General features: G+C 40.4%; 2 protein-coding genes and 2 long non-coding RNA genes across 4 annotated transcripts in view; 2 read left to right on the forward strand and 2 right to left on the reverse strand.

Moving 5' to 3' along the window:
• Nucleotides 1–4,162, forward strand: part of slc41a2b (solute carrier family 41 member 2b) — a 38,331-nt gene extending 34,169 nt beyond the window's left edge. Inside the window, exon 11 of the mRNA XM_015053184.1 lies at nt 1,374–4,162. Coding sequence (XP_014908670.1) covers nt 1,374–1,559 — 186 coding nt within the window. The 3' untranslated portion in view covers nt 1,560–4,162. The remainder of the gene's footprint in view (nt 1–1,373) is intronic.
• On the reverse strand, nt 837–1,366 carry LOC106960206 (uncharacterized). The gene is made up of 2 exons (XR_001427524.1): nt 1,082–1,366; nt 837–902 (listed from the first exon to the last, which is right to left on the reverse strand). It is a non-coding gene; the product is annotated as an uncharacterized LOC106960206 (long non-coding RNA).
• Nucleotides 4,163–13,725: 9,563 nt separating the features above from the next.
• LOC106960212 (uncharacterized) lies at nt 13,726–16,392 on the forward strand. The gene is made up of 2 exons (XR_001427527.1): nt 13,726–15,228; nt 15,286–16,392. It is a non-coding gene; the product is annotated as an uncharacterized LOC106960212 (long non-coding RNA).
• chst11 (carbohydrate (chondroitin 4) sulfotransferase 11) lies at nt 15,971–18,806 on the reverse strand. The gene is made up of 2 exons (XM_015053190.1): nt 18,547–18,806; nt 15,971–17,687 (listed from the first exon to the last, which is right to left on the reverse strand). The coding sequence occupies exons 1-2, from the start codon at nt 18,783–18,785 to the stop codon at nt 17,063–17,065; spliced, it is 864 nt and encodes a 287-aa protein (XP_014908676.1). The 5' UTR covers nt 18,786–18,806; the 3' UTR covers nt 15,971–17,062.
• Between the last annotated feature and the right edge of the window lie 1,026 nt (nt 18,807–19,832).

The raw sequence follows: 19,832 nt of genomic DNA on the forward strand, positions 1-19,832 counted from the left end.
CATGTTTTCTACGCGTCGGTGTTGATCACCGACAGCAATGTGGTTTTATTTTGATAATTATGCCACTACAAACCCTCTTGACAGCTCATTTTCTTTTAATTTATAGACATGCCCTTATCTTTTAATAGACTTCCCTTTTTTCTGTCACCATCATCCCTCCTGGTCTGGAAACCTAAATCATGAATAACAATTATCATAACTTTGCTTCCAGGTTTTATTCTCTTATTTCAGTTTTGTGTGTTTGTGCTATTCTGGGCTGCATTTTGAAGCACTTCTTCCTTCCAGCCATAGTAACAGGAGCTAAATCCCTGACCTAACCTCACCGAAGGAGTGTGGTTGAATTTCTAAGTGAGAACACTTTAGTGCACATTGTCTTTAGTTAATTTATGGATCTTATTATTAAACCTGAGCTCTCTTACCAGTGTAGCAGATAATTTAGTTTGCGGATACAAAGACACTAACTTGGCACATATGTTCCCATGGGCTTGCTTGTTTTTCCAAACAAAACAAAAAACATAACTTTAGCCACTGAAACATTCAAGATGGTGGCCAATTTCTAAGAATGATATTGACTTCTGCTAAATGATTAGCAGAAGCTAAGGCAATAATTAGTTTAAAGGCAAAAAAAAGGCGGCCATCTTGACCAATATCCATCCTGACCAATATCCTCCTCCTGAAATTCAAAAGCTTAATTTTACAAATAATCTGGTGTGAGATTCATCAATCACCACATCACACTCTGAGCCGAGTGTGAATGAAAACCTATTCAAATAAAATTACCTCTGGTTAGATTAGTCAAGAAAGTTTAAATTCAGCCTGCTTTGATTTTTTTTTCCCCCTAAACAGTTAGATTTTTATATCTGCCAAGCAATAGTAAGAAATCCTGTGAAGGAACCCAGTTCCTTCATAACTGGGTTCCTTAGTTATGAAGGAGCCCAGAGGCAGCATAGAAAATGTTCCTACAGCTAATTTAGAATAACTTTCAACACAAGACATTTCTGAATGGATTTCTCAAAAGAATACAACATAGAAATTAAATTGTTTTTAATTACATCATCAAAAATGACATGTTGAAGATCACTTGTACTCTTTCTTAATAATTATTGCACAAATCTTTACAACTCTTATAGTAGCTGAGCAGCTTTTTGTGAATTTCTGCTGTTATTTTTCGGATTTATTTTTAATTGTCAGCTCTAAACCTTTGCATTTGGAATGCTTCCCTGCCCCCATCCTAATCTTTAGGTACCTCCAGAGAGCCAGTCACTTTCCAAAACTTAACATTTCAGTTCAAAACCTGTGGTCTTTTGAAAATGTTGAGTTTTATATGTGCAGGAAGTTTCCTGTGAGTGAGTCTGTCCATGCTGGTCCTGCAGGTTCTGCTGCTGCTGTGCATAGCAGACTGGATGGTTCACTCCATGTGGCGCAGCGGCAAAGACCCCGACAGCTTCTCCATCCCCTACCTGACGGCTCTGGGGGACCTGCTGGGCACAGCGCTGCTGGCGCTCAGCTTCCACTTCCTGTGGCTCATCGGAGACCAAGACAGCGATGTGGGAGACTGAGCCGGCCGCCGCAGCTAGAACACCCAGCTCTAGCGCCCTCTTGCCCTGATGGAACCCGGTGCGTTCTCTCACGGCAATCTACATGTTGGGATACAGACTCACTTTCTCTTCTGCCTTGTTTTCTTACATGTAGAAGGCTTCATACTCTTAACTTAAGACTCTGATTTTTGTTGGGCTTTTTGCAGCCATTCTAATCTGCATCTTTTGTACCAAAGCATTTGAGTTTTATTTTGCTGGTTTTGTCGAGAGGAGAACGAAAACATGGCCTTCTTCTCATCGAGGAGGTGAAAATATTTTGGAAATTTTGGGAACTTTTTATGCACAAGTAATCCCAAAACGAACTCCCTGTGAAAATCTTAGACCGCAATGGCCGAATGAGAGAGAACTTTAAAGGCAGTGACTGTGACCGGACCGGCTGAAACCGGAACAGACGTCAGCTAACATCCTCCATTCAGCCTGTTTTAGCACAAACAAACACACACACAGCCTTCTGTTCCCACAGGTTCATTCCACCATCATCACATGGGTCCTGACATCGAGGTTTATGAATGTTTTAAAGAGTTCCTCCTCCACCTGTTGCTGAGCAACTGCTGGTCAGCTGGCTGAATGAATATTTTTTCTCACACTTGCAAAAACAGCAGAATTATGCAGTTCAATATTTCTGCTTACAGAAGAGGGAAGTTGGTGACCCCAAACATCTTTTTGGTAACAGATGGTACTTTTACTGAAGGTTCTCATGATGCCTTGTGAAATAACAGATCTGCTCAGATTAAATATGTCATTTATTATCTCATCATTTAGCATTAGCATATGTAGCAATCAGATGAAGGAGCTGATGAAAGAGAAGAAATAAAAAGCTGTTGACAAATTTCTGTTTATGCTTTAAATTCCATTAGTTATATTCTATATTTTATTTTTGTCAAATTGTGTATTCTTGTTTTGTGTCTAAGCAGGAAGAGGAAATACTTTTGTTTCTGTTTGGATGTCAGTTCGCCCCTTTGCCAGTTTAGAAATCCTTATTAATACCATCTGAGTTAATTTCAGTTGGTTGGTATTTTTGAATAGTGCAGCTACATAGTTGTACAAAATGCTCAAATTTGCTGTATTTTCAAATTGCGTATTATTCTCTAGAGATCCACCGATTGTAATTTCCTGGCCGATCACCGATCTTTAAAAAGTCTGACCAACTGATTCTGATTTTAGCCTACACCAATTTATTATTTTTGTATATAAAGTTGCTAAATATTATGACAGTCACAACAGCCGTTGCCTGGTGGGCGGGGCTTTCAGTCACAGCAGAGCAACATGGACAGTAGCTGATTTTTAGATCTGTGCAAAGGTGGATAATATTGGTTTTTCATTTATCAACTGATCTCCCAAAATTAAGAAAATTGGGTCCAATTGATCAGTTCACTCCCCATTCCATTGATTTTTGTTCTGACCCGCTTTTGGCTCTAAGCTGCTTTTGTGAAATTATGAACTCTGGTGAAACCAAAATCACATAAGATATTTATTGAAGCGACATAACCATGTTTCATTACAGTTGACCTCAAGAAGGTTATAGAAGATAAATAGTGTGTCAAAAAAAATGGCAAAGGGGCAACATGAGTGTCCCCCATGGTGGAAACATAGTTGTTTCTGCGGTGTTGACTTGCATACCAGCAAACAGCCGTCACTATTCAACCTAACTTGGCAGCAGTTTTGTGTTCTGTTCTTGTTTCCAGGTGAGTTCCATCTGAAGGCTCTTCAGTGGAGCTCACCTCTTTCAGGGAGCTGATTCTAGCTGACAGCTGCCACAACAGCAGCAGAAATGAGGCTTCTACAATACGATCAGCGGCTCTCTCAATTTTACACAGCCTGCTGAAATGACTGCTGGAAAGATGTGAAGGAAATGGCAGCATCATTTTTGACACAATTTGACTTTCATGTTGTAGAAATCAGTTAATCTGCTGGATTTATTTCTGCAGTCTTACTCGTCCGCTTGGTCTCACTGTGAAGCTGAAAAATCAAACCCATCTTCAGACATCTAGCAGACACAAGTGGGATTTGGAGCGGATTGTAATTTCATCTGCCTTCACAAAAACCCAGTTCCATCTTAAGAAAAGTAACCCAAGAGCATGATACTGCCACCACTTTGCTTCACTGTTTTTTTTTTGTTTTGTTTTGTTTTTTTTAGTGGTGTGTTTTTACTTATCAGATTTTTTTTTCTTTTTTCAGTTTAGTTGTGCAAAGAAAGTATTGAAAAAGTTTTAGAGGATTCATCAGGGTGTCATGTTATTACATCACAGAAAGCAGCCATCTTAGCAGGTGTGTCTGAGAGCTGCTGTGTTCAGAAGAGCCTCTCCTCCTTCTTCATGTGCCTCTAGAGATTCACTAGCCTGGTGTTCTCAACTGCTATCAATGCAAGTTTCTTTTTACTGCTTTTACCTTGTTTCAAATGACACACCCACTATTGGGAGTGAAATGTGTTGGGTTACAATGATTTTCTTTCTTTTTTTATTATTATTTTGGAATGATTAATACAACTGTGCAATCTTGTTCTCTCTTCTAGCTCATATGGACCTAAATATTTCAAAATAAATGTTACTAATTTGAAAAGTGAATCGTTTCTGGGTGTTTTTCACTTCAAACGTTTAGTAATCAAGCAGCCAGCCTCATCTCCATGATCAAATGGTTTGGACTTGTGTGTGTGCGTGCGTGCGTTGTGTGTGTGTCCTGGAGGAGAGAAGCATCCTGAGAATTCTACAAGCAGAAGCTGAGAGCATGAATAATGAGCCAGAAGTTGTTTGAAATGCTTTCTCTTCTCTTTCTCTAAATTAGCTCCTAGATATGCTGTATGCTCTTTGATGGTCTCCATGACAACATGACTAGGCAGACACTTATTTAGTTTTTATTTATTTATTACAGTCAGATATGAGTTGTTGTGTCCAACAGTTAAAACGTGGATAAATCAGGTCATCAAGATGGAGGCTAAACAAAGGGATAGAAAAAAAACCTCATTAAAAGTAACTAATCCAAAACACTGTCAAATATAATCTGCCCAAACTTAAATCATTCATTTGACATGTTTGGGTTCTAACACAGAGTCACATAGTTGTCCTGGTGGTGGAGCGAGTATGGAGGTGTTGACCAAACCACACCAGCAATATGAGCAACAAAAGATAGATTTCTTAAAATAAAGGAAGAACTGGATTCAGAGAATAAACTGCAAAATGGTGAGCAAAACAAAACTATTCATTAAATTTAAAAAAACTAATAATTTTTTACATTATTTACAAATCGAGAAATGTCAATTTTTTTGTCTGAAATGTCACTAAGTATAGCAAGAAAGCTGCTGCAGTTGATAGTCACAGTAAGGTGACTATCAACAGAAGGACGATGGATTGTTTCTGTCTTTTAGGGACAATGTGTAGATGGAGCCACCAGAACGTGGTGAATCCATGGCTCTGCTGTAAAATCCCAAACTACCAGTTCCCCAAAATGGTGAATGCGCAGCCACTCCCAAGTTTAAGAGGGTTATCACTCCGATGTCTGAAGTGGTCCTAGAACTAATAAGATGAGGCAGAAGATGCATCTTTGACACTGTAGCCTTTGTCATCAGTGCTTGATGAGGTTTAACTTTGCAAGAAAGTCTCTGACTCATCACTGTGAAAGATCAACGGCTCCCACCACCAGCTTGTTCATTCTGGTGTTGTTTTGAGCATCTTTTGTGAAGTGACTGCATGTCCTGAGTTAAGCATTGCAGCTTTGGGACTCTCCAGACAGTTTACCCATTACAGAAATGCTCTGCATGTATAAGTTTCATTAGGGTGAAGTGAAGGTTTAGGCCTATGTTCTGCGGTGACCAAGTCAGGACCTGAGGGACAGTAAAACTTAATCATCCCTCTGCCTCTGCTGAAGCAGCCACCTTCAACATGATTAATGTAACAGTGAGAGTCTGGGAGGTCTGGCAGTAGCCAGCAGCCTCTTGATGAAACAGCTCGGCATCTCCCCAGGGTGCTACAGGAAACAATGGATGCTTCAGCTACAACATAATTAGAAACAGATTTCTCCAGAGGTCTCAGGCTCCTGTCAGTCAAGCGCAGGACTTCAGACTTGTAAAGTTGTTGGCTCCAAAGAAAACAGAGGAAAATGATCTTAAGCTGTTGGGAACTGTTGTAATACATAAACTGTAGCTGAAACTCATAAAGCCATTAGCTTGTGACATTATGCTACGTTTATGTTTTTTTTTATTTTTTTTAAAGAGGCAGTATTGTGTTTTCCAGCCACAGAGTGCCATTTTATAGCGCAAGGAAGTATTGTTATCATCAGTTGTTATAAAAATGCTATATATTTCAAATATGACTTTGATACTTAATATCTTGAAATTGGGCTCTGTCTCTTTAAAAACTCCATCTCTTTCTGTAACTCCGCCTTCAGGAAATCATCACAACATGGCTCCTCTATTAACCCTTTAACAAGATTTTTACCAGCTTTGTGCTGAGAAGTAGCTCCTATAATGAGCTCAGCAGATGTGCAGTTCCTCCAGGTGTTTGCTAATTGCTTCTGGCTAGTCTGAAGGAGCCGAGTGGGGGAAGTAAGGCGGAGGGAGGTGCTCTGTGACATGAAACCAGCTGAAAGGTTGCCAAGGGAGATTAAAGGATTTCTCAAGTCAAGGCAACACACCAGGTATGTTTTTGATGAGGGAATAACATCAAAACATGATGCAAAGCTAACAAAAACTTTATCTTTACATAATGCTGCTCCTTTAACAGAATCATGAGTTTTCCCTTCCACTAAAATTAGGTCTTTTTTTTTTTTTTTGAAGGCCAAAAAGAAGAAATTCCTTGTTGAAAATTTGAAGAATTCAAATGTTTTAGATCAATGAAAACTTTATCAGACCAGACTACTTTCGCAGAGTCAGAAATTGTTGAAAGAAAATCTAGTCTGACTGAACTGTTTAGCAAAGAAGTTTGGGCAAAAATTAGAAAGCTGTTAGACACATACCAAAAGGAACAACACCTGAAACTGTAGCAAAAGGTGGTTGTGCAAACTCAAAGGGGTTGACCAAACATATACAAACTGTGATGTCACAAAACAGGAAAGGATTCAAGGAATTGTATCAACAGGTCGTTCCATTTGATCATTGGACTGTTGTTCTTCTGCTGTCCTTCTAACCACCAGGGTGCGCTGTGGTAAAGTCATGCTTGATGCTTGATGACATTTTCACAGCAGTATTAACCTTCAAAATGTAAAATGTCCGACATATGAGCACACCTGTCTGGCTTAATTGCGTTCATTTGCCTCCCAGCTTAAAATGTCATCATTGGAATGAATTACTGGGTACTTTATGATCCTGGTGGAGCATCAATCACACTCTATATCCTGATTTGTACTTTTTTCCTTTCAGTGCATCAAAATTGATTAGCGGTGCTTAAATGCAATAGCAAAATCCTACCTTCACCCACTGGCGACTACCAGACACGTTGGTGTAGATTCTCAGGCATCCAGGATGTGATGATCTTTAGAGTTTTGATTGAAGGTGATTGAACTTCTCTTGCTGTCTTGAAGACCTCTCACCGTTCATCCAAGAGGCTTCTTCAGTTCTGAAACTTAGCTTGAAAGTATCTGACTTATTAGTTTTAATCAGAAGCAATCGTGCTGATAGGACTATAAAGATCAGTAATGAGGCCAAAGTCACATGAATCTCTGGCAGTGCTGCTTTGACTCGGCTCCCCAGACAGTTTCACAGAACCTCACTCTGTGAGACGTGACCAAATCAGCTCGCATGTTGGCCAGCATGGTCGGTGTCTAAGATGCTAACAGTGATTTAAATAGAGAGTAGAGCCACAGAGCCATGAGGTCTTGATTGCCTCATTAGTGATCCGTATTGCCTGATCAGTGTGATCGTTTCTGATTATAAGCCTGACATGTTCGACCACGAGCCCAACTGTGTACGTTCTGAGGTGTATGTGGACACATTATGCGCACCGTGTGTCTGGTGGTTTCCATGTGTAGCTGTATAAATATGACTTAGTCTCAGACTTACAAAATACAAGACTTCATGATTCACATGAAAAAAAAATTGAACCCCAAAGTGTTTTTAAAGGAAAGTATGGTTACCAGATCCTTCACGGCTCAAGAGAAAATATTCAGAGCTGCATTTATGTGGCAGGAGACGCATTGTTGATGTCAGAGGACAACAGGCAGACTGGTTAGTAAAGGTGAAAAAGCAACGATAGCCTAAATAGCCATTTGTTACAACCAAATTTGCAGGCTGCCATCTCTGAACACATGTCACCTGAAACCTCTGAGCAGACAGACTACAGCAGCAGAAGACCAGCTCACATGTAACTGAGACTGGAACTCACGCTGACTCCTCAAAGATGGACATGAATTCTAGTGTTTCCTGGTCTGATGTGTCTTGTTTTCTTCAGCGACATTCAGATGGCAGTTTCAGAATTCGGTGTGAGCAACACTTCAGGCAGTGGAAGGTGATGTAACGGTGTTGGGGATATTTTCTCAGTCCGCTTTGGACCGCCACGCCTCAACTGAATTTAGTTTGAATATGTTGAGAAAATAAATTTAAAATAAGCTAGTTTTAAAACTTAACATGTCTTGATTCAAATGCCCTAATTGTGGTTTTGAATCAGTAACTTATTCTGGCCTATTGACCTTTATTTTACCTGTAGTTACAGCAGATGGTTTGCTAGGATCGTTTGAACTGCCTTTTGTCTGTGTGGAAAACAATACAGGAGAAGTTCCAGCTTTTCACACTCATCTGTGAAAGGCCGTAAACACGGCAGGGGTTTCTGGCTTCAGATAGAGGGTCAGAGATAGCTCCTGGTTGGATGAGCAAAGATACGCCTTATTTGAATAAATTAAAGATAAAAATACGCCTTTACTATAAAACTTTCTACACAGAAGTAACAAATCAGATTTGCTCTTGCAACTTCTCCAAAGATATCTTTGCATGTCTTTGCTTTTCTTTCTTTCCTTCTTTTCCAATCCTGTCAGGTAAATGAATGTATGTCTCTGTTGTTCTGCAGTTTCTGGTGTAAGTTTATACATTGTCTTATATTGGATTAAACTCTGTAATTCTGTGACGTCAACACGCATTATTGTTGTTTTCCTTGTGGCCACACGTGGCTCGCCGAGAGGACCTGGGATCCAGAGGAAGAGAGAGCCAAACTTTTTCCAAAGTTAACTATTTTAGATAATATATTCTTCCTTAACAAATAACACAGGCTTCCTGAGTGTTGCTGCTTATCTTGTCCAATTCATTTCCTCTAATGGCCTCCATGTCCACCTGATTTGCATCTGATTTGCATCACAGACCTGCAGCCAACAAAGCCACAGCCACTGCAGGATGCTATCAGGTCAGAACTAACCAGAGTTTGAGAGACGTTACAGTTTGTGCGTAAAAAGGCTTGTAAGAATAAGGGCAGTTCTGAAGCCAAATTGTATTTCTACATTACTGTGTATTTCTGTTGACAAGGAAGTACATTTATCACTGGGTCTGTTTTGGACCTCAACAGCTGCCGTAGAGGACCTGAATGAAAAACATCAACAGGATTCTTTTCATTCCAGTCGTGGGAAAAGCTGATAGCATCAGTGATGCTGCGGAACATCATGTTAGCAGATTTATTTGTCACAGTGCAGATTTCACACCACTGATCTCAGGTCCCTTTGCAGGGTCCAGAAATAAAATCAACTCCATGTACAGAAAAATTCCCATGATATCTGTCTGATCTTGTTTTAGATCATATTTGAATTCCATCTCTTTTACTGGAGGACATACTGAAGCTTGTAGCTGTGAGATAAGCAGCTTTACAGCCACAGGAGTCACTCAGGGTTCAGTGTCAGGGCCAGGCTGGAAGCAGAACAACCGGCTAACTTCTGAAACGTAGCTCTCTTCATCTGTCTTTACTTAGGTAGTGGCTTTTAATTAATAAGATCTGTTATGCTGCTTTTAATATAGATCAATCAAGTTAAGATGTGATGCTGTAAATAAATAAGATCTTTTTTTCACCTCTGAATGTGTCGCATGTGCCTTTAACTATTTCTTTTCCAATGAGCAAAAACCAGAGTCAGAATTCAAACACTGCTTGGAAAATGTATGTATAGTTTTCCATTTATGGAATTTATGATTAAATTCAGTTCAAATAAAAACAAACAGGAAAAAAAAACGGTTACAGACACTTTTTGATGTAAAATAACAGATAAAGCTTGCTAAAAACGTTAATCTGGGTATTTATGGCGTTATTAATAACAAACATGTCATTTAAAAAAAATAGTGATTATCACGGTCCACTTATATTGGTTGGTCATGTTAGTTGGTGTAAGTAAAACCAACTAACACAATATATTAGTTGGTCAGGAGGAAATTAAGCTTGGTTTGTGGAACATTGAATTATGTTGCTGTTTATTGGAATAGTGTGTATGAATATGTTCATATTAGGATCAACTGGTTATGAAGGAGTGGCATTTTAAAACTGTATGAGCGCCTCCAAGTGGTGAAAAACTTAAATTAATAAATTACTCAGGTTGTTCAGGTTGACATGATGTTATTATGAGATCAGAAGTGAATCGACAAAGGCGCCAACATGCATGATCAAACGTTTAGGTACTTTGGAACAAATAAAAATAGGATTAAAGTAATTGCTCGTGAGGTGATTAACGTCAGATATATAATACATTCTAATGTCAGAACTCATGCTGGTTATTTCGAAGCCTCCTTTCAGCCTCTAATCAAACGCTTCCAGAGACTGTGTTCTCGTCGCAGCCTGTGATCATCCACCATGACCTGACCAGCTTCTCTCATTGGTGGAGTTGTGTTTATGGGATTTCCTTTCTCTGCACTCTGATCTGTTCCCAGAAAATGTCTAGCATCAAAAACCTGGAGCTGTTTCTCATAGAACATTCTGCCTAAACCTGCATGATGAGCAGCTTTATCTAAATGCTGTGGCCTTGTCTGTTTTCCAAACACCAAACCTTTATAATTAACCTGATTCCTTTGCTCTTATTATAGTAATGTGAGCAGGAGATGATAAAGCTGCTCTTGTTGTGAGAGCCCAAAGTTTCTGAAGAAACTTCCAGCACTCTGTTCATTCTATGCAGTTTTTTCTTGGTTTAAATATTAAGCTTTTCAACACAGAAACACAGAAAAGCACACAAACACACACACAGACAACTTTACTGTAGCCTCCCTGTAATGACAGAGTTTATAGCTGGAGAGGGTGGAAGGCCACAGTGTATTTCAGTCTGAACCACAAGGTTAGACAGGAGGAGCAATACTGCCACATAGTGTGTGTTCGCGTGTGTGTGTGCACGCTGACAAGACATCAGGCAAGTGGCAGCACTCACACGCCCATCCAAACACGGCTCCCTGTAATTTCATTGTGCCTTGCTTACAGTGAGTGTTGGTGTAGAGCATCTCTCTATCGGAAGGCTGTCGGTTCCGTTCCACCGTCCGCCGTGACACATGTTCAAGTGTCTTTGGGCAACGATGAACTCTGCCTCTGCTCCCGCCCTTCATGTTGGTCTGAGCACAAATAATGAGAGAGCGTTCCTCCAAGGACGCCTGCAGCCGAAGCAAAGTCCTTTCCAGAGCTGGGGGGAGATCCCCGGGGTGTGAACTGTGGCCAGTCAGTGCTGTGAGACTCAACACGTTTCCCCACACTAAATGTTTCAGATCATCAAAATAAATTTTACTACGAGGTAAAGATAAGTTCACAGAGGCTTCAGTTTGGTTTTGAGCCAGTCAAGAGTTGTGTTGTGGAACTGAAATGTCCTTAAGTGAAGGTCACAACGTGAGCAGATGGCCGGCCGTCCTGCACCATCCACAGCCAGAGAGATAAAGTTATGGTCACAACTAATTACGGCAAGCCATTTGGGTCCTAAAGAAACAAAGCAGCCTCAAACCATCATATTTTCCTTCCGCTTCATATTTTTGTGCTACATTGTGATAATTGATAATCACATAAAATCCCCAAAATAAAACAAAGTTTGTTATGATGTGATAAAATGTGGAAACTTTCATGACGCTGTGGAGCAGCTTGGACAGAACAGCGGAACAATTCAAGGCTCAGTTAACTTGGATTCTAAAGGCAGGTTGATCGAACCAAAATATCAATAATATTGATACCAAAACGGTATCATTATCAGATCAATACAGGCATGATACAATCAATACTTCAGTTTCTTGATTCTTGATTTGTTTCTTTATTTTTCTTTGTGTTGTGATTTTTCAACTCTCCCGTAAAATTATTTTTGCTTGGATTCCCTCTCAAATGATAATTGTGTTGGACTTTTATTGTGGAAAAAATGCCCACAAATTTGTTTTAGTTTGTGTTGTTTCTATTTATCGTGTCACTATGAGACACACAGAGTCAGCATCTTCCATATGTTGCTAATCTATGAATGGGAATGTTTATTCCTCTTTCTTCCGTTCATCTTTTTCATGCCATTCGGCGGGTGTCACCTCTGTCAACTTTGCCCGTTTTAGAGAAAACATGGTGTGCAGCAGAGGATGGTTGGTGCGATGAGGATGCTGGGAGCTGAAGAAGCACAGATGGAGACGTGGGCTGGGAAACAAACAGAGCAGCTGCAGCTCTGACTGCAGCTTTGTTTGGAAAGAGCAGGAGTTTTACTGATTACAAAGCAAAAGCCTGTAGTAACAACGTAGCATTAAATGAAGAAGCTCTTCATGAGTAAGTATACATAAGCAGTAGAAATAATAGGGAACTCTTCACTGATTAGAAAACCTGTCCTAAAAGCTCATCTGTTTAGCCTTCTGCTGTCACTAACTCGTTGTGTAACAGGATGTATTCATGGATCATTGACGCTTTTTTTTTTTTTTTTCGTGTCAGCTCGTCCAGTCATACTGCTGCTCACACTGAGGCAGGGTCTGCTGGAGGTTTACTCCTGTTGAATCAAAGTTACTGTTCTCCACACTCACCACATGCATATTCAGTTTAATGGATTGCTGCAAAGTTACCAACCAAATGCAATCGTTTGTCCCCTGCAGCTACATGATGCTTCAGGAGGGATTGCTGTAAATTTAAAGGTACAGTATTGGGTAAAATCGACTCTTTTTAGCTTTATAACATGTCAGAATGTTATTCCTTCATTAAAATCATACCTGGAGTGTTGCCTTGATTATTTCATGCATTTTTGAGAAATTCTTTAATCTCCATGGCAACCATTCAGCTGTGCAAAACGTTAGCTTTGAGGCGCAGATCTTGCTCAGAGTTGCAGTGTCCACAATTGTGCCTCACAGTGCAGCCCTCAGCCCCACTCCGCTCCTTCAGACTAGCCAGCAGCAATTAGCAAACACCTGGTGGAACTGGATACCTGCTGAGCTCATTATGGGAGCTACTTCTCAGCGCAAAGCTGGTAAAAACCTTGTTAAAGGGTTAGTAGAGGAGCCATGTTGTGACGACTTCCTGAAGGTGGAATTTCAGAAAGAGCAGGAGTTTTTAAAGAGATTTGTGAGATGGTTTGTGTTGGTAATTATTGCAGAGAAAAAACTAAAATCTATATTAAAAAAATCAACTGGCAGTCTTCAAAGTTATAAAAATGAATTTATAACACAATTTAGAAGCTAGAACTTGACCTCTAGCTGTAGAGATTTATAGTTATGAGCACAAAATCCTTAAGGAAGCTTCATCTTAGTTTACAGCACAAACCAGCCATATGTAGCACAATAAACAAAATTGTGAAATCATTGGTTTGTTCACAAACATGAAAAATAACTCATCTGGCTGCAGCTCTCACCCCATATCAACCCCTATTCTCTGTAAAGCAACACAGACTGGCAGCATCTGAACTCTCCTGTGGCTGATCTTCTGCTTTCTGCTCTCTACTTTGGTGATTCTTCTTCTGTGGTTGTGCCGGTGCGTCGTTTGTGGAAAATATTTGAAATCAGACAAGAAGAGAAAATATTAATTTTTGAGGTAGTATATGACAAACATTCAAAGTTATTAAGAGATTGGAAATGCTAAAAGATGGGGGGGAAAAATTATACGCTAATATGTCAGAGTTCTTTAAAAAATACTTAGACATTGACATTTTCAATGTATTTTAGTGAAGTACTTTAGTCATGTTTCTTATGTGATATGCCACCTGGTGGCAAAATTGAACAATTGGAGTCAATGTAAAGTGTGTCAAGATGACATTTCTTGTGACTTTTGACTGTATAAACAAACTGAATTGATTTAATAAAATATGCAAAATAACCATCTGTTCTACTTTGATCCACATGTCCTTTATGTTAAAGATGCACCACAATCTGTAACATCCTCTACATATTTCTTGAGTTAAAAAAAACAAAACAATAAATACTTATCATGAGCCACAGGCCTGAACACAACTTAAAAATAAAAGTTGTAAAAATGGTAACAAAAGAAGCATTACATATATTGAATTCTCAATGTGTCCAGAGTGGAAAATAAATTTGTCATTAAAGTAATGTCCAGTTAGCACACCTCTGGAAACACTGGGAAAGTAAACAAAGTGATTATATAGGCACTACTTACAAAATTATGAACAAAACATTTTATTGTGTTCGCCAACAAGGGAAAAACACTCCAGCTCAGACATTTTCTGCTTCAATTGGCAAACAGCAAACATACAGCTCAGTCTAATTGTAGACATTGCTGAAAAACAAGTAAAAATATAGCTGCAGTTTTGAATATAAATACTCCTGCACGGCGAGATGCCAGGGCTGGAGTCAGGCAGGCTGTCCAGTTCAGAATATGAACAAAAATACCCAAATCTGGCCATTTGTTTTTGTCTCTGCTAGAGGCAAAGCAAAGGCTCTGTGTGGTTGACTTCCTGTGAGCATTCAGACAAACTGGACATGACCACACTTCACTTTTAGTTTTTTAGCTTTTTTTTAAATACATGATGCTGGGGTGGACACAAGAGGAAAAACACAGAGTGAAAGGAAAGGGAGGTTTCTGTAATAGCTTGTTTGCAAGCTAAGAGGTCCTTTGTGTATTGTTCATTTTCCATGTAAGAGGCTAAATAAGCTGTTTAAATTGAGCCTCAGATGCTTTGCTGAACTGCTGAGTAAGATCTAGTGTGGCATTAAAAATCAGCAGGAGAGCTAATGTGCAAAGGGAGCATTTATATTTCTGTCCTCCTGAATCATGCTTGGAATACAGTCATTACGTGTGGAGGATGAAGGCTACGGCTACAGGCCAGAGCAGTAGCTCCTCTCTTCAATCAGAGCCAGATGTCTGACTGGGAGCAAAGCACCAAAGAAAAAGAGCTGCGGTCCCGTTGAACTGCAGGCTGCAGCAGGCACACATGTTCACACAGCTTCAGAAAGACCTCTGAGGAGCTTCACCTGTATTATCACTTGTTTTATTTAGGCATTATTTAAACAAAAAGGTAAATTATGACTATTTATAAAATAATTGAAGGGTGGTGTCAGTTTACTGTTGCTGAGAAAGGCTGGCAACTTTGAGAGGACCTTGAAGGGAGACATGGTGGTGTGCGACTCAGTGAGCCCAAAGCCTTCCTTCGGATGGTTTAGGGTGAATAATGTCCCCTAAACAGCGTTCACTCATCCTGAAATCTTCAGCATTTTCAGACCGTCCTGATCGCTGGCAGAAGCATACAGTAGTGACAAGTCTAGTGACATGCCATAAAGACAGCAACCTCACTTTACCTAAGGAAAAATGTTAGACTCCTTAAAGGGAGTGAGATATGTCTGATGGGAGTGAAAGAGTGGAGATAGAGAAAAAGCTTGGCTCTCACTTCAAAATTTGGTTGCATCAAATGACAGCAACCAAAACATTCCTGACTGTCCCGAGTACCGAAGGACAAAGTCAAGAGCTGATATATTATAAACCATTCTGAAGGAAATGTAGAGAAGAATTAGATAAGTCTGAAGCAAACTGAAAGGAAAAGGACCATCCATCCTTTTTCTATACCTGCTGGTGTTTGTAGAGTCTTAACTGATCCTTGAACAGATTGCAAGTCCATCACAGAACAGACAACCATACACTCCCACTATACCTAAGAGTGATGTTTGGACTATGGGAGAAAGCTAATGAACCCACAAATGCAGATTCATAAGATAATATCAGCTGAGAATATTTTTTATCACTGAGGATGGCTTCTGACCAAATTTTCTGCCCTTCCTTTTCAGACCTACTCTCTTGAGCTTCTCACAATCTTACAAATTTAGGTAAGTTAAATCCAACGACATCCAGAACTTCTTCTCTGCCTTGTTATCTTCCAGCTGGGTCAATGGATGTTCTTGTCAGTCTTTGTAAACAAAGCACTGAAACCTCATTCTACATCACTTTAAATACCTGGAGACTGCACACACAGCCAGCTGTGCTACTTGCTGTGTGGGTAAAGAAAAGGTTTCAGTGGTTCAAACGCACCTTAAATCACTCTGAAATCAGACAACAAAGTCAATTAAATATGTTTTTATTATTGCTGCTTGCAGCAATGTTTCATAAGATAAACAGAAACAAAACAAAACATAAGAAAGACGACAAAAGGGTAATCTTAATTTACTTAAAGACGTGTTTGGCTGGTAGCCTGGTTGGGTGTGTGCCTGCTTCCGTCCACTGGGCCCCTATGAGGGGCATGGTGGCTATGTGATCCAGTGACTGTCACTCCTGAAAACCTCATTGACTGTCTCTTTTCTTTAAGGTACACCCAATCACATTCATGCATCCCGTTCTTTAATGCATCCTTGCCGGTTGGCCGGTCTGATCAATCTGTAAAGAACTTTCAAACGTCATTGATGCGTTGATGTCTTCAAGTCGAAAGATTGGATGATCTGTTCTGCCAGCATCCAAAACTGAAGATAAAACTGGCTTTGGTAAAACACTTGACTGAAGGCTACACCGCTGTAGTTACTGCCGGTGAGTTCATGGTTGTAAAGTAAGGAGCCGTATATTATAAGGCACCCTTTAGGATGTGATAAGCCAATTTTCCTTTGACATGAATCTAATGAAATGGTTCATAGGTAACTCACCATGCTGACAGGGCAGCACAGGACAAGAACTGCTTTACAATTTGACGGAGTTTCTTAGATAACAGGGGAGAAGGATGAGCTTAGCTCTCACAATGCATTGGAGTCAGTGTGTTAGGGTGCTGTTTGCTCTGCAGAATGTGAGGCAGCCTCTGATGTAGAGAACATAATCAGAAGAATCCCTCGATTAAGTTCATCTTCTGAAGATAAGTTCTTCTTGAAGACCCGCTTCACCCAGACATTTCAGTTTTTGTAGGTGTTAGGTCCTTCAAGCCCACTTCCGCCCCCAGTCAGCGCTCTGGCTCTGCTGACTGAACATCCTTCAGCTTATGCTCACACAAGCACACTTTCCTCTAACCTTTCGGGACTCGTTAAATATCCATTTGCAGACACAACACCAACAAAGCACGACGACAGTTTTTAAAAATCAAGTTTTCTTCCAAAATTTGCACTTCACTCTTCTTTTATTTTTGCCATTCTGCAAACAAGGCAGCCATTGTCAGAGTACCAGCTCTGCTGTCATTTAGTCCAGCTTCAAGTAGCTGGGTATGGAGTAGTTGAACATGAGGAAGTCCATCTTATAAAGTTGGTAGAGTTGGACCTGCTGTTGAGAACTGATATTGCTGAAGAACTGAGCGGTCATGGCGTCTGTGGTACGAGTGGACTTGGCGTAGCTTGGGAAGCGCAGGGAGTCACCAACACCCACTAGCCGCAGTATGTAGTTTGCATCCTCTTCAAGGGTCTCGTACTTGCCCACCATGTCATAGTGGATGTGACATGGGTGACAAAGCTGGTAAACTGTCTGCCAGTGCTCGTTGAGAGGGCCATCGCGCTGTGTGGCTGGATCCACTAGGTACTCGATAAACTCTTTGAATTTGACATCAGCGCCATTGATCAGGGCGTCCTGGGTGGCATTCTTGCGGTAGCGTCTGATGATCCGGGTGCCAAAGCGCTTATGGAAGGACGAGTTGTACTTCAGGGTGAACTTGTTGCGGTAAGCTGAGACCAGCCTCTCAAAGGGCTCACGGACAAAGAGGAACTTGAAGTAGTTCTTGAGGCGATGGTTGATCTCAGCAATGCTGTACTGATTCAGCGTCTTCAGATTGGAAGGGACATGGGCCTGATTGGAGGGGATTTCCATGGGGTCACTGTACAGGAAAGGCACAAGGACAATGAGAAGGAATTACTGAACACGCCACATTTGAGCAAGCAATAGACAACTGAACAAATGTAATCATTTAAACATAAAAAAATACAGACACTGCTTCAAAATAATCTCAGATGCATCTGATTTCCACAAGAACCTTTTGTCCACCTGTAGTAATTCAGTTGAATGGACATTTTTATCCTTAACGTCTCAGAATGGACAGTGCTTAGAGCAAAAATCAAGCAATGATGTTAAGAGAGCTGTGTGTAAACTTCAGAGGCCAGATTGTGTGAAAGCACAAAGCAGGCAAATAATACAAAAAAGCTTCTGCAGCATTGAACATCCCACAAAGCACCGTGGTCTCTGTTACATGCAGATGGGAGACGTTTGGAACCACCAGGCTGTCCAACCTGAGCAATCAGAGAGTAAAAGGCCTCAGCCAGTATGGATCTTTTGAGACTAACAGGCACTGCTCTCCATCTGGCTAACAATAATTAACTGTAAAGGATGATGGTGAGACGACAGCGGTGTTTCATAAATGACTCCTGCTCAGGAGTGCTTGGGACCTAGGATTAAGGAGAAAATTGATTTTTCAATGCAACATTGACCCAAAGCACACAGTCAAAATAACTCAGGAGGAGCTTCTGGGGAATTCTGGGAAAGTCCTTGAGAAGTCTCTGGAATTTTGAATTAGCTGAGAACAAATGAAAACATAAGCCAAAAACAGGTGTGGCAAACCTTTTGAGGCTCACATCACTGTCACCAAATTAGACTGTGACCTTTAGGTTCCACATGTGGTGAATCCTACATTCTTACAACACAATGCCTGAACCCCAGAGTCATAAAAATGTGACACTCACCTGTACTTGCCCCGGCCTGTGAGCACCATCATCACACGTTTCCAGTTGGTGCAGGCCACCTTGGGGACATAACAGTAGATGAGCTCATGGTCTTCGTCCACCACGAGGTGTTTAAGGTCCCCGGGTGTCAGAACTCTCCGCTTTCGACTGAAAGCGCTGTTAACTCTGCAGGACTCCACCACCTTGTCCCTCCTGGCCTGGTGGAGGACAGCAGCTCCTGATGGGTCCAACTGGACCATTTATGGAGAAACAGAAGAGAACAAGAGAGAGATATGCATTTAATCCAGAGTAGTAAAATGATAGAAACCCTTTAAAAGTGTTATACACCAGGGAACAAATCTTAAAAGCATATAGTAGGAATGTCCCAGTCTCAGTCCCAGTTTTGTTCTTACAAATCTGAATTCTCCAGCAAAGAGTGTATTTTTTTATCCTACATATTGACATAAAAAGAAAGACTGTATCAACTGTTTTCCTGTCTGCGACAAATAATCTGTGTAGAAGAAACACTGCTTTATCCGAAATGTTATTTAGCTGGGGACACAGTCACAGTACTGAAGTAGATCATGACAGTGATGTGTCATGTGATGAAGGATAATGTGTCACTTTACTGCACTTTAAAGACACCGAGGTGTTCGTCATACACATCATACACAGCTCTGATTTTATGAACTTTAATGAAGTGTTGATCTGGAATTTGATATCAGCAAACAAAAACTGCTTGTCAGGAAATAAAGATAATATTATATAACAGGCACAGTAAAAACCCTTAAGGCTCTCTAGGCACTGATGGTCAGCAGCTCAGCTCAGTGATGTGAAAACTCATGAAAGCACAAAACAATATAAGTGGATGGTTCTTAGCTTTGGAGGCTAGCCTTCCTAACTTATGTGTCCTTAGCTCTAGTTTAGCAATAAACTCTTAGTGTGCTGCATGTTGGGTATTGCGGGAAAAATCTCTAGGATTTCATTGCTAGCATGCCTGATCTAGCTCTTTTTTTATTATTAAAAAGGCTCGCCTCCTTCCCTGTAATTCAGGCTCTTTTTCAAGTTCTTCCACCCATCCATTTTCCATACTTATTGTAGAAGATGGCACCTGTTAGTGCAGATCACTTTTCATTTGTGTAGAAAAAAAGATTTTAGATTAGACTCCCATTTATTATAGTTGTTTTGAACCTGAATCTACAGTGGCCCAGTAGGGTCAACAAAATGCAAAAGCCACTACACAAAAATAAAAGCCACAATAGAAGCTATGCTAAAGTGAAAGTTATGCTAATTAACTTCTGCTGGAG

This window comes from Poecilia latipinna, unplaced genomic scaffold (genome assembly GCF_001443285.1).
Source record: "Poecilia latipinna isolate Pla-1442-1.1 unplaced genomic scaffold, P_latipinna-1.0 Scaffold1166, whole genome shotgun sequence".
NCBI lineage: Eukaryota > Metazoa > Chordata > Actinopteri > Cyprinodontiformes > Poeciliidae > Poecilia > Poecilia latipinna.